A 15,801-nucleotide genomic window follows, 5' to 3' on the forward strand; every position below is an offset into this window, starting at 1 on the left:
CAGAGACAGCCATTTCACCCTATGCTTAAAAGAACTATCGAGTCAGTAGAAAAGCAGTGGAGAGCGGCCTTCACCCACAGTCTAAGTCAAGGTTCAGCCAATGTCCTTAGGCTAAGGCCGGGGAGAAGCACTCAGAGTTCCTTAGGAGAACGATGGCAACAGCAATTTCAAATTAGAGGAAACAGTGAAAGAAGCCTTGAAGAAAGGAGACATTCGAGTGGGCAGGCAGTGGCGGGTGACTCTGCCTGTCAATCACTCTTTCAGCTTTATACTTGTCTGTCCTGAATTGTCGAAAGAATTCTTATGGTCAAAGTACCAAGGACTTTCCAGTTTAATTTGTCTATTTGCCAGCACAGACACAAGGCATAGAACCTATAAGCTACACACACACACACACACACACACACACACACACACACACCAGAAAAATAAATAAGCACAATCAAATTTATTGATTCTAGTATAAAAATAAAACCTCAAATTTGAAAATCTTGTCAGAATTATCCATTGTTACACTTAGAATTCATTTTTAAATATTGTTATTTTCATTGTGTATTTAAGGATTTAAGAAAACAAAGGTTGTTTAAAAAATCAGTCAACACTAATCTAAATAATTTTTAATTAATTAAATTAGTATATATCTCAGATTTTTGCAGCAACATTTTCTTTGGTGTAAATGTAAAAGAAAAGATGGAGGGAGAGAAATATAGAATATAGTCACAACCAACTCCTTTCTCTTTCCCTTCCTTGGTCAGCAGTCTATAGTTCACCAAGGAAACCACTGATCTAAGGAAAATGATAGAGAATTTACTGCCTATGAGATTACTTTGGACTTTGGGTCTTGCAATTGTCTGGTTTTCGATTTTATGTTTTCTATTAGCTCAACCTTATCCTGAATGTTTCATATACCTCAATGCATCCCCCCAAAGATAGATAGCAGATATTTAATATGTATCTGCAACCGCCTATTCTGCAAAAGGAGCCTGATTTAAGTGAGTCCATCTAATAGATCGGCATAAAATACCACATGAGTTCACTAGAGTGTGTGCAGAATTCTGTGCTTCCTATTTAAGTGAGTGGTTGTGTGCTGTGAAATGGAGAGGCAGCACATAAAGCCCCAAAGTTAATAACCTCTAATAAACAATGAGGCTGGATGACAACTTTTCAAAATCTATTACACACGAGGAGCCCTGGTTCTGCACAGTTTGCATATTAAACAAATGATAGTAGGTTCTGGGCAGGAATATAGACACATTATATACCTCGATGCATGCCAGGAGAGAAATCTTTGATAGCATTTACTGTAGCCAAGAACAGAAGCAGCTATGTAATCCCCAGCCAGAAACCAGGTGCCAAATTTAATTCATGCAAAAAAATGGGTTGGCATCTTATAAGGTTGGTAAGCTCTCGGGGAAACGACCATGGAAATCCTGGGTAGTGGGTTGTGTGGTCTATGGGTAACGGTGCCCTGCTGGGCTGGCTAGTTCACTTTCTTCTATGCAGCTCAAGGAGTAATCAGACTAAGTCCCAGGCAGGCATCTCACAATGCACATACAAAAGTACCAGACTTGGTTTCCAGTCAGGTCAGCACAGCACATGCCTTGGCTACAGCAAGCTCACTCGTCAGATCTGTAGGAAACACACAGTGTGGTGTGGTAATAACACTGAATGAGAGGTCTGGGATTCAAAAGGATCTGAGCGTGCAAACCTGGTGAGCCATAGTAGGAAAGATTGGCTTTAATAGGAATACATGTAAATCCCTGTGTTTAGATGGGTAAAAGGAAGCAAGTGCCTTGTTCCGGTCAGATTTCTATGCTGCAGCCTGGGTGGTCTTTTTAAAAACAGAAATCAGATCATTCCCCATCTTTGCTTTTTAAAGAATCCATTCCTCTGAGGATAAAGATGAATTTCATCCATCCATGTGTTTTGAAGTCTTCCATGGCTGGCCTCTTCTTTTCTCTATACCTGCTCTCCCTTGATTCCCCCTGTCTTGCTGAATGCCCCATAAGAGCTCCATGTCTTCATGTGGGACCTGACTGGGGCCTTTCATATTTCCTCTACAAAATACTCTCACCTTTTCCTAGACATCTTCAAAGTGTCAAATCCATAGACTTAGTTTATTTCACTACCTAGTTTCAATTTGATCACACATTTTTTTCAATTTAGCAAATATCCACTGAATACCTACTGAGCATTAGACCTTGTTCAACGTTCTGTATATAAAACAGGTGTATAAAGTCTGTATTTTTCTCATGGAGCTGGTGATCTAATGGGAAGTCATTAGATTTAGTGCTGAAGAACTTGATGAAACCTGGAACAAGAGTAGATGACAGTAAAGGAGGGTGGGTGCTGAAAGGCTGGGCTTTATGCAGAGTGGCCAGAGAGGGTCTCTCTGATGAAGGTCATATGCATTCAGATATGATTGAAAGGGACGGTGGCCTGAGTGGCCATCCAAGAAAATTAGAGTGTAGCAAAAGGAAAGAGCATGTTCCAAAGCTCTGGAAAGGGATGTGCAATGAACTGGGGTGAGCACAAGGCTTCAGGAAGACCATACACTAGTGCACAGATAAGCAGAATAAAGCCGGAGAGGTGACAGTAATCAGCCTAGTGCTAAGAAGCTGTGGTAAACCTTTGAGTTCTCTTCTGCATGTATTGGTTGGAAAGTATTAGAAGGAAAAATCATGATAGTATTTTTCTCATTTAGTTTTGAAAGAATTAAGGCAGACACCATGTTGAATATAAACTATATAGAGTATGGAATCCCTAGGATGAGTTAGGAGTTATTACATCAGTGAGAAATGGAGCTGACCACATAGCTTTGCTATCACTTACCATGTGGTTTGTGACAACATATGTGCTAGGAACGGTAGCAGAGCAGGGAGCAGGCTGCTGTGCTGATTTCTTCAATTCTAATATGTAGCATGTGACTGCATACCATTGGTTCTTCATATATATATATATATTTTAGATGAAGACCTGGTTTAATAGCACTTAATATAAAAAGGACCTCAGGGTCTGAAGTGACCGCACAGTGGATGAGCCAGCAGTAGCCCTGTTTGGCTGCCAAGTGAACTAATGCTGTCTTCAGTTGTATTAAAGAGCTTGGGGGTAGGGATGAGTGGAAGGGAGACACAAATCTGAGGCAATATTGTATTGCTTCTGCTGCATTTCAAACAGTAGCCCTGATCCTATACCAGTTCCTGCCGTCTCTTAAGCCTTGGTGTCTTTCTGTTAAAATGCAGCACGCTGCATTCACCTGTGGCTTCATCCACATATCCACAAAAATTCTGTAAGATTTAACTGAGGTTTTTCTGTTTTCCCATGAACAACAGGCTGTAGACTTCCTGAAAAGAATTTCAAAATTTGTGAGACACACAACAGCTTACGACACTCCCACTTATGTGAGAGCATCAGTGGTCATTGTTTTTATTCTTCTACTTCTGGGTTACATCACGTATGTTTTGACTGTCAAATTCAGTGTCTTCCAAGTATGGAGACGTAACCCAGTTGTTAGAGTCAGCCACGCAGCCCTGAGTGATTGCTTGTGCCACATGAATGTTATGAGAGTGCACACCAAAAGTCCAGCACACTGCTATTTTAGGGGGCACTTGGTACTCAGCCACATAGTTTATTAGGAAAGTCTACTTTAGTAGATAGTGAGTACTAGAAATATGTAGTCTTCACAAATACAATAGCAAAATCTTACCTCTACATCTCACATAGTATCAAGAATTTATGCTTCGAAGTCGGGAATCATTCTGTTTTCAGCTTTTTGTTTATAAAATTTGGAAAACAACCCTCCTTAGGTTTTCTCCTCTATAAAGTAAAATGATGATGCCCACATAGACTTTTTCTAATGATTAGACAATATTTTATGTGTTGAGGTACTTACAATTCCATAACTTAAGCTGGTAAGTGTAGTCATCATCTGCTCTGTGTTCTTCCTAAAGAATGAACTAAGTGAATGGAAAGCTTTTTCAATCATAGGATGAGAAATGGTTTTCATCGCTTAATAGTGAATGGTAGCTGAATATTGTATGACTTGTGCCCTTTTTTAGTGTTGTAATGAGAATCCTCTTCAAGTAATTGAAATATTTCTCAAAAATCTGGGAGTTTTTATATTTTGGATAAAATTAAGAGTCCAATGCCAGCAGATGTCAGGAACCCAGAGAAAGATTCTTATAAGGAAGTGGTTCTCTAAGGAGCGGGGGCCTACTCCTCTGGAGGTCAAACAACCCTTTCACAGGGGTCACCTAAGACCACTGGAAAACACAGATATTTACTTTCTTATTCATAAGAGCAGCAAAATTACAGTTATGAGGTAGCAACAAAAGTAATTTTATGATTGGGGGTCACCACAACATGAGAAGCTGGATTTAAAGGTCACAACATTGCAAAGCTTAAGAACTAACACTATAAGGAATCACACACAAATAGCCTGTTCCCTGACATAAATTTGTTTAAAAAAATAAAGTACAGACTCCATGGCACTCATAGAAAAACATGTCTAAACTCTAACTTTTTAACACTTGAAGATGGAAAATGTTCTTTTCCTGCTGCCCAAACATCGTCTCTTGTAAACTTGAAAGTGGCACCTGTGGTTAGGAAAGACTAAGGTGTAAGAAGAGTGCAGTAAGGAGTTAGCCAGGGGAGAGGAATAGTAATGATACGTGTGGATTGTGAGGCAGCTCTACAGAACACAAAACTGCTGCGAAGAAATGAAGGCTGTTGTGTTATATTTAGTAAATGATCAATGAAACAAAGTATTAAGAGTAAGGTGGAAGCATTTCAATCTTGAAAGTGATTCTGGTTTTCCAGGCAGTAGAATATTAGAGAAGGATTGTGGTACAAAGAAAAATGGCCAAGATGATATTTACGTTGATGTGAATCAATCAGTAATACGTGTGGTAGACATGGGAAGTGGAGCTAAGCCAAGGGTAAGTTGATCGCAACTATAGAAGTTCAATCATAGTTTACTGAAAGTCTAAGTCAAGAGATGAGGATCTTTGGAAGGCTTAGACAGCTGACCTTCTGTGACTGTTGGTCACAGAGACAGCACGTGGCCAGTCCTGCATCTAGACATTCACCAGCTCAGGTGTATACTCTCTGTCTTCAGTACTTAGAATAGCCAAGCAAACCCCATCTGTTCTCTTCATTGCTTTATTGCACCCCTGTGCATGACAGAAGGGGGATGATAATTCAAACTCTTAGTCATGGATCAGGGTCTCAGCTCAGCATGCTCTGTGGTTGATTTTAGATTATATTTGGGGGCACTAGCTCTGTGGGTTAGGATAATTTAACATATGAGAACAGTGGTGTTTTAGTATATTAAATCATTCTAATGCTTATTTCATTGAAATCAACAAATATACTATAGACCATTATCCTGTTTTCGCCATGGCTTTTAGTAGTTGAGATAAGGAGCTGGAGCTGAGAATAGCTGGTTGGGGTGTTGAGAACAGAATACAGAGTGGTGAGAAGAGACGGAAGTCCAGATACATTTGCAGTCTCTCCCTAGTACTGGATGGTGTCATGATTAGAGGATGAACACAAAGGAACTATCAAGTCGGCTCAAAAGGATACCCAAAACAGTGTTGAGAGCTCACACTAACGTGGAAAATGTTTGTGTCTTCAAAGCCCATGTAGTCACAGACATGTGTGTGTAAGGATGTTATTATGAAGATAGTTCTGTCCAATGGTCGGCAGTGAGCCACCAAGTTTCTTACATGAAATATTGAAGTTGAGCCTCACAGGTATGAAGAAATGATACCAGATACAATGAAAACATTTGATGAGAACAATAAATAAGAACCCATTGATGTAATTGGTGAATGTGAAATAAAAACATCTAAGGATGGAAAAGGAGAGTTCACTATGCATTTTATTGATACAGAGCAGATATTAACCCAATATGATGAGCAATAATTTTGGCAACTGAAACGTGACAGGTAAATGTCTTGAAAGAGTCAAACTATCAGGCATCCACGAGGAGAAATCAGGAATCTGAATAGCTATGTAACTCTTGAAGAATGTGATTCTGTCGAAGTGGGTTCCCTCATAGAGCCTCCAGGCCTGATGGCTTCCTGTGAAGTCAAATGCCTGCTAGACTGATGGCAATTCTGAAGAAACCTCAGATCAGTAGAGGAGGAGGAGGACACTTCCTTAGCTCGGTTCCTGCAGCCAACTTTTCTAGGATACAACTATAAGATACAGACACTGTAAAATTAAATAAATAGAAAGAGTGCAATAAACTCACAGCCTTCATGAAATGCCACAGAACCCATTTTACAATTTTGAAAAATTGCAGCCAACAATATATCTAAAAAAGAATAGCGTAGTGTGACTAGGTGGGGTTAACCAAGGAATGCAGTATTAGTCTTTCAAGGTAAGTCACCTACAACAGGCTAAAATATAAAAAAAAATATATAATTATACCAGTGACTTCAGAAAAAACTACATTATCTAATGAGCAATATGAATCCAAACATATGGTATAACTATATATAAGCAAAAGAACCACAAAAATGCAAAATTCAACATTGTGCTCAACTCTGACCAGGGTAGAAAGGCTGGATACCTAGACAACAACTATGAAGCTTAAAACACAAAACAAAGCAAAACAAAACAAAACAAAACAACATGTATTCCAGTATTCCATGGTGTGTGAATGAGAGAGAGAGAGAGACAGACAGACAGACAGACAGACAGACAGACAGACAGAGACACAGACAGAGACACAGAGACACAAACAGAGAGAGAGACAGAGACAGACAGAGACACAGAGACACACACAGAGAGAGAAACTGCACATTTGAAGAACCAAGGAAGCCTTGTAGGAGGACTTGGGAGGAGGAAAGGAAGAAATGTAATTATATTATAATCTCAAATATAAAAAAGTAAAAAATGACAGCCACCATAAAATAATAAGCACAAATCAAAAAATAATAACAGAGTTGATACATGGACTTTTCCTTTACTTTATTGCTATATGTATATCATAATTTTTTAAATTCTCCCACATTTAATAAAAGCAAAATTTAAGCCTACTGTTTTTGTTGTGTGTTTCTGGATATCCTGTAACAGAGAAGCATTTATTTATTCTGCACAGCTTGAGAAAATTCTGACATTTGCATATTGAAAGGAAAGTTTATTGTACCAAGGCTTCAGAGTTTTAGAAATATAGTGTGTTGGAAGTATAATGTGCTATTTTCTATAAGCAGAGAGAACTGCTATTTCAAGTGTCATATCCTGTGACAAACAAGTATGATTAGTGCCAATAAGCCAAATATAGGAGCCAGGGCCCCAGGGATCAGTCACATCAGACTCCGCTCTAGAGAAAGACAAGTGTGTGCCCAGCTTACCAATCATTCACTTTTCTGTAATTCTTCATTCACTACAGGACATATAAGAATTTATGTTTATTCTAAACAGTTCTATCCTGTTTTGGCCTAGTGCAATTTATACCAGAATTAGATCCAATCATCTTCTCCTACCCTTCCTTGCCAGAAGTTTGTCTGCAGATTGTGCCATAAGAATTTCACAGAATGTATCTGCATTATGGTGTGTGTGTGTGTGTGTGTGTGTGTGTGTGTGTGTGTGTGTGTGTGTGTGTAGAGAGAGAGGAGAGAGAGAGAGAGAGAGAGAGAGAGAGAGAATGAATGAATGAATAAATGAATGAATGAATGAATGAATATACCGCACTGAACAATCGCTTCATTAGTTTGCAAGCGTTTGATGAGTGGGTAAATCCAAAATGCTGCCATTTCTTTGTTATTACAAGTATTTCCCTCACTAAGTAAATGTTCATGAGTACATATAAAATTCTAGGCCTGATTCTTGATATTGGAGAAACAGGACATCTTACCTATTAAAGGTATTTATAGTTTAGTGTGAATTAGATACACAACTAATGGTAAGGTGACTGCCAATTATTTTTGTCCCCGAACTCAACTTGAAGAAGTAGACATAGTGTTTAAAGCCTATTTGTCAAGTGAGGAGGGTGAATTTTACTGTAGTACGCATCTGAGACCAGGCACTATTGTGCATCCTACTGATGTAGCAAGTTGCAAGGCCAATTGGCATCCCTTTGGAGTTTGTTGGCGGATTCAGGCAGAAGTGGCGATAAGACCTGCCATAAGAATTTCACAGAATGTATCCGCATTATGGTTCTGTGACAATGAGTTTGTGCTTTTCACCCAGCTTCGTCCTATGAAGAATGATTTATATTTTACCTATGGATTCATTATTTAACAAAAACAACAACAATAAAAACCCCAACTCAGTAATCAGTTCCCAACTTCCTCTGTATCAGCAACGCAATCCAAGCTTGGGCAAGCTTCAGGCCTGAGTGCCTCCTCCTTTCCATGCTGTCTACTCCCTGTGTGCTAAGATTCATCTGTGAGCTCCTTAGGTGCAGTGTCCACCCATGTAAAGCCTGCATTGGCTTTATGAACCCTGTGTCTTTCTGGCTTCCCAGTGTTCCTAAAGCACTCTCCTCCTCCTTCTTAAACACAGTTTATTGTATGGCACAGTTGAGTTTCTGTATTGGGCCACAAGTGTCATCCTCTGATTATTTTGAGAAAACTAGTGTGTATTGAATCAATTCAAAACTACCTAATTTAAAAGAGGTTTTTTCCTGATATTTTTTAATGAGTTAAAAACATAATGAAAATTAAGTTTTTCATCAAATGGTTTAAAATTTCTAAAGTTTATGGAGGGAAAAAGACTGTTTGAAGATCTCACTGAAGAGTTAAGAACATATGGAGAGTCTGATATGACTGAGGGATATGAGCCTCTGTTTTTATCCTGTGTCACCATGGTGTAACAATACAGCATGATATTGGAAGAAAAACTTGGTCTCCCAAGCTCTGACTAACGTATTGTCTGAACAGGAATGTATTTGAATTGGAGCTCTCTGTTTTGGTATGCTTCTAAGAGATGGTGTGACAACCATGGGCATCTCATGCTGGCTCTATAATCTCCTTTTCAGTAAAAACCTTGTTTTAGTTTGTGTGTGTGTGTGTGTGTGTGTGTGTGTGTGTTTATGTGGGCATATATGTGTATTTATGTATATATATATATGTATATGTATGAGTGTGCATGGATGTGTATATGTGCAGTGTAATGTGCATGTGTATGTGTGTGTATATAAGTGTGTGTATACTTGTGTAAGTGTGTGTTTGTGTGTATATTTTAGGACATGGAGTAACTTTTCAAAACATTAAAAGTCCAAAGTGCTGAAAACTCAGGAAAGTCTGTTCAGATAGACGATGTGCCAAATCGTCACTGACTTAGAAAACACTATAAATTAAGGCAGTAATAGTTCATGGTTGCTGAGAAGGGAACTTAATTTACAACTAGAATCAGGTTTACATTCCTTAGAAATTCTGGAAATCCATCACTGGCACAGAAATTGATCTGCTAAAGGAGAAGAAAATTGATTCCTAATATTGGCAATTACATCAATTTTAAGTTCTGAAGGGACAACTCTTGGAAACAAATTTATTAACCACAAAGGAATTCCTTGCTACTCTAGAAATGATCTAAAGAGTAGTATTTATAGCCTCATTTGAAGAAAGAACTTCACTATTGCAGACAACAGCTTCAGGATTGTTGTCTCAATTATGTTAAAGATATTAAGATAAAAAAGTAAGCGAAGCCAGGCTATCTGTATAAAAAGCCAGCACCACAACATATTTTGCCTCAAAGTATCTCTCTATGAAGGAGTAGGAATCTGAACACATTTGCATACTTCCATTCAAACATGCTGTTGGTATTCTCAAAAAGAATAAGTGTAGCTGGCGGTAATTTTTATCTGAAGAGATTTGTGTGTGTTAGCAATATACCATATCCTGTCAGCTCGGAAGAGCATATGGGGCCCATTAACTCACCAAATCTGCCACTGTTCTGCAAATTTTTATTAAGCAAGTGAAGTCCCTAATAGTCACTTATGTTATAGAATGCGTGTCAAATGCTATCAATAAGCAAGGGGATTGTTTTCCCCTAGTGAGAAGGCATTTGAAGTGTGTAAGAAGGCTTGACAAAAGAATAAAACACTTTAAGCAAGCACTGTATTAATAAAAATGCACCCTACTGGGAGCCAACATGCACGCATATTATGTGCACTTTAATGTCTGCTGCTAACAAGTTTGGAGAATGCCATCTTGATCATAGATTTTTTTTTCCCTCCATATTTTTGTTCTCTGAATTCTAGCAATGAACCTGTTGGAAATTAAGTAAAAAGAAAAATGCTGTGTGTTTGTGCTTTCTTAAAATAGGTGTCCTTGGTGGTTGGGCACTCTCCATAGACTTAGACTTCAAAGACTTAGCAAGAATTAGAAACATGGACCATCATGGCTGCTGCGTTCCCCCTGATCCCCATGCAAGTGCGAGGACACAGCAGGAAATTAGCAAACATCCAAACCAAATAATGTCCTCTTTATTAAGCACCTGTGGCAATCAAGCCAAATAGTGCCCATCAATCTTGTGTTGAGTGTCAGGAAATAGGTTAGCATAGAAATCTCATTAGCTAAATAAAGCCAGAGAAATCTAAAAAAAAAAACCAAACCAACTTCATGATCGCTCCTAGTTTTTAATAATGGCTACAATGAGAACAGTGGTGGTAGTAAAAAGGCCTTTGAATTACATCTTCAAAAGGACTCAAAAGGACTCAACATTTTATTCATCCCTTCAATTGCTAGAATATTCCTTGAATATTCCCATAGAGCAAATAGTTGCAGTCCTTGAGTAACATCGAAGGTTAAGGAAGCTAATGCAATGAACTCCAGAAACTTAGGAAGCAATGTAAAGCAACCTTCCATCAGAACCAGAATGAAGAACCATACAGGTCTTCCTTCATCAGCTCCCTGTCCCATGACCTTCCTCATGTGAGGCCCACTTAGTTTTCTGTTTCTTACACAAGCCTTTGATTTAAAAGTACAAACCTATCATGAGTCATGTTGCTACCATTTCAGTCTCTGCACTATCTCAGTATAATGCAATGAAACAACTACACTTACGCTCCAGCCCCAAGAGATAACTAATAGTCGCTCTAAGGTGATGTGGGTTATAAAGGAAGTTGGGTATTAATTATAATACTTGCCATTTAAAAAATTGGTGGTGTGTGTAATTTTACCTCATTTTCTCATTTGCCACTGTTATTTAAATTACTTCCCAGCACTAAGCATGTGCATAAAAGATGATTGTTCCAAATTTAACCTTTTAAATAAAATGTGTTCTATTAATTAAGTCATTACCGCACCCTCTCTTTTCCATTATGTTTGTTCATTTGCCGTTGATACTAAAGATAGGCATCTGTGTCAGAGAGTATTTCGGAGAAAGACCCCTAATTTTTGTGCCTGTCATCCATTTGGATTTTCCACACTGTTTTTTAAAATAGTTTATTTCAGTTTTCCAAAGAATTTCAACTTGTCAATTAAGATAATGATAAGTATTCCCACTGGGAATAAAAGACATTATTCAGCCAAAAAGTTTAAAAGTTCCTTGTAAAACCTAGTGTGACTAGGTAATTTGCAAAATTTAGATTTAAAACGAAAAACCCAAAAAGACAAACTAGGCCGAAGCAACCCTTTGCTCAACTGTGTTTTCAGTGTACATCTTCCAGAGGCTAAGTGAGTCGTATACACTGCATCCGAAGTGCATCGTTCAGATAGCACAGAAACGCCCACACTGCTCTGCTGAAGTCTGATGTGTTCTCAGTTCGTCTTTATCTCTGTACAGCCCTGAGAAAGTACAGTCACCAATGCCATGGCTACCAAATCCACCAGTCACAACTCCCACTCACAACCTCGCTTATCAAAGCCTTACCTAGAAGTTGGCTGAGTAATTTTAATGATTTTTTTAATCTCCCATAATTTCCCGTGTGCTGCTTGTCCCCCGTTCTTAGCATGAGCAAAACAGGAGTTAATGGGCGGTTAGTCTTTTCCACACTAACGGTGGTAGTTGAGTCACCGTTCAGTTCCTGCCACTCATGCTTCTGCTTCTCTGTGAAGTTTCTCATTAATAATGACCATAGCTAAGGTTTTCTAAGTGCCCACCGAGCGACCTTCAAAGCGTTTAGCATGCACCCACCAGTACATGTACTTACCTCACATGTCCTTATGTCTTCACCACACACCGGTGGGATGCAAGCATCTCACTCATGTTACGGTAGTGAGCTGAAGCGCTCAAAGTTAAAACGACTTTCAGGTTACTTACGGAAATATGTCTGAAACTTGAAACAGTGCGACTTAGGTTTCCAAGTCAGGTTCCTAACTCTCAAAATGACTTCTCTCATGTTAAGTGAGAATAAATAATTTAGGTTGAATACATTTGAATTTTAAGTTTCCAGCATGCTAAATTATAAATTTAATTATTGTCTTAAGGTTTTACTGCTGTGAACAGATACCATGACCAAGGCAACTCTTCTAAGGACAACATTTAACTGGGGCTGGCTCACAGGTCACAGGTTCTGTCCAGTATCACTACAGGAGGAAGTATGGCAGCATTCAGGCAGGCATGGTGCTACAAATGTTGCTGAGAGTTCTACATCTTCATTCAAAGGAAGCCAGGAGCAGATTGTCTTCAGGAAGCTAGGAGAAGGATCTCAAAGTCCACCCCACTGAGACACACTTCCTCCAACAATGCCATACCTTGAGCCAAACCACTTATAAAAACATATTTTATATATTTTTAGTTTTAAATAATATATTATATAATCACAAATAAATATTATAGATGTATGGTATAATATCCTCATAGTATATAATTTTATATATTTATATTGTAAAATGTATCATTATAAAATTATAGCCAACATCATTTATATTGGTCTGCAGAAATTTCATTTTTTATAGAATCTTGCTATGTAGCCCAAGGCAGGCTTAAACTTATCCAAATAATCCTTTCTCTGTCTACAGCGTTCTAAAATTACATCGATGGACCTCTTACGTAGCCCAGATTTCTATCTAATATCATAGATTCAAATAAAAAGAATGCTGTATTTCTAGTATATAATTGTTTAAAATGTTTTCTTGTATTTAATTTGTATCATTGTTTGTCCTTAAAATTCCTCAGCTAACAAATCTGTGATTGTCACTTATACAAGGGAGCGGCTAAGACTGTCATTTCACCTCTGTGGCTTCTGCTGATGAGAAGCAAGCCACTGCCTTTATATGAGACTCGGAGACTGTAATGCTTGTCTTCTCAGACTATTGTGAAGATTAAAATGATTAAATAGATTTAAAACATGTAGAATCTGTGTGTTTCAAGTGCTTAGTAAATACCAGCTACTATTGTTATTAAAATTATCAGGAGATTTGATTTATAGTATTTTTCTACTTATACTTTAGATTCCACTATGTATAGTTTTTGGGACAAGAAGGAAAAAACTTGCCTGTCAGTACCTGATAACTATTATTGGACTTACAACTAAACTGTTAATGCAAATCAAAGTATGACGAGATCTTACACAGTCGAGAACAGGATCATAGGCAAGCAGTGCTGTTAGCTCCAACATAAAGAGATAGCCAGGAAAGGACGGCAGGGGAGTGGCCAGTTATGCACGGGACTGTGACCATATGTTAAATGTAACTGAAGCTGTGGGCAGAGGGAAGAGACGGACTCCTTAGTCAAGATGGAGGTGGACTTCCTGGTTCTCAAGCTTCTCTTACCTTCTGTCAACCCTTGACAGCAGAGGTTTATGGACCAGCATGGACATTGGTAAATGGCACATAAAGGAAGAGGGGTGTCGAGTACTGACGTGGTCATCCTCAGAGAGTTGTTTAAGAATGTGTTCACAGGACATATTGATTAGTGGTTTTCATATACTGTCTTTTCCTGATATTAATATCAATTTAACGATAACCCTCTGTGACACAGTGGGAATCTTTTCTGTGTTTTCTATCTAGTAGGGCTTTATAGAATCCATATTATTCATTTAAATGTTTGATAAAATTTACCTGCAGTGTCACCAAGTCCTTTGAGGGAAAATTTTGTGTGCAAACTTATTTTAACATTTAACTATTAGTTCATACATACAGTTCTTTTTTGATTTACTTTTTTTTCTTTTTTTCCATCTTTATTAAATTGGGTATTTCTTATTCACATTTCAAATGTTATTCCCTTTCCCGGTTTCCAGGCCAATATCCCCTAACCCCTCCCCTTCCCCTTCTATGTGGATGTTCCCCTCCCCACCCTCCCCCCATTACTGCCATCCCCCAAACACCCCTGTTCACTGGGGATCCAACCTTGGCAGGACCAAGGGCTTCCCCTTCCACTGGTGCTCTTACTAGGCTATTCATTGCTACCTATGCAGTTGGAGTCCAGGGTCAGTCCATGTATAGTCTTTGGGTAGTGGCTTAGTCGGGTCTCAAGCCCCTTCAGCTCTTTTCAGTCCTTTCTCTGATTCCTTCAACAGGGTGCTGTTCTCAGTTCAGTGGTTTGCTGCTGGCATTCACCTATGTATTTGCTGTATTCTGGCTGTGTCTCTCAGGAACGATCTACATCCGACTCCTGTCGGCCTGCACTTCTTTACTTCATCCATCTTGTCTAATTGGGTGGCTGTATATGTATGGGCCACATGTGGGGCAGGCTCTGAATGGGTGTTCCTTCTGTCTCTGTTTTAATCTTTGCCTCCCTATCCCCTCCCAAGGGTATTCTTGTTCCCCTTTTAAAGAAGGAGTGAAGCATCCCCATTTTCGTCATCCTTCTTGAGTTTCATCATACATACAGTTTATTTCTATATTTTACAGCTTTACTAGCTGAGCCTTTTCAGAGTTTTTTTTTCCCATTGCTTGACAGCTGTGTAAATTTTGACCTAATTCTTCCACACTCTTTATGCATGACCCATCATCATTTTTAAGTGAACTGACTGCTTGCCACTTCAACTGCTGGGAATGAGCATCATTTTCATCTCTGTGTGAGCTTCAAATGTTTTCTTTCTATTCAGCATTGGTTTTCTAGGTCTTAGGGATGTGGGGGGGAGGGGAGTGTCTCTGATGATATGAGAGAAAAATTGTAAGCTGGCCCCGTGCTTTATAAACTCCATATGCATTAGCTTCCCCGAATATCATGTAGCATCCTTTATTGCGAGCAGCATCAGTGGATTCTGTCCTGTATCATCTTCCTGAATGATCTCCAGGAAGCTGTCTAGACTGGAAACTAGGCCTGTCATGGTATTGACTATATTTGTTTTCCATCCTTACAAGTCTGTCCTTTGTGACCTAATGTCTACTTCATTGAATTCTATTATTACAAATTTTATCCTCTCTTTATTAGGAAAATATAGATCTTTCCTTTTTTTCCTATTTTGACCAGATAGAGAAGCCTACTCCTTGAGTCTTGAATATGTACATATTTATTCTTTACTGCTTAAAGAGCTGTATTATCTGTTATATGTCCCTAGGACATTGAATTTAATTCTTCTCTTACAGACATCAAAGAAAGAGCCCAGTTAAAAGAACTACAAGTAATGACATTTTTTAATAAGCGTCACTCTCATAGACGACCTAATAAGCATCGCTCTTCATAGTTGACTATAAAATGTCTGTGGGTAAAATTGAGGCACCCCAGGATAGGCTGGAAGAAAACAAGTCTCAAATCTTTGCCAGTAAAAGATTTAATTTGTTGTGAACCTATATTAATTTATTGTTTTAAAAGGTCGGCTTTACAAGCAGGTCTAATCCTTGTCTCTTTTCTTTCTCTTCGTCAGTGCCAGACGAAAGCAAAGTCCAGTCACTGGCTGATCGCAGGTCAGGTAAGATGCTCCTTGTAACTGGCTTTCTCTTCCTGGAAGTCACTGGC

The 15,801-nt window shown here is 38.7% G+C and overlaps 1 protein-coding gene across 1 annotated transcript in view; it reads left to right on the plus strand.

Annotated features, from left to right (window-relative positions):
- Positions 1-15,801, plus strand: part of Pard3b (par-3 family cell polarity regulator beta) — a 1,028,371-nt gene that overhangs the window by 643,630 nt on the left and 368,940 nt on the right. Inside the window, 1 exon segment of the mRNA NM_001191808.3 lies at positions 15,710-15,754. Coding sequence (NP_001178737.1) covers positions 15,710-15,754 — 45 coding nt within the window.

The sequence above is a fragment of the Rattus norvegicus genome, chromosome 9 (assembly GCF_021556685.1).
Source record: "Rattus norvegicus strain SHRSP/BbbUtx chromosome 9, alternate assembly SHRSP_T2T, whole genome shotgun sequence".
Classification (NCBI taxonomy): Eukaryota; Metazoa; Chordata; class Mammalia; order Rodentia; family Muridae; genus Rattus; species Rattus norvegicus.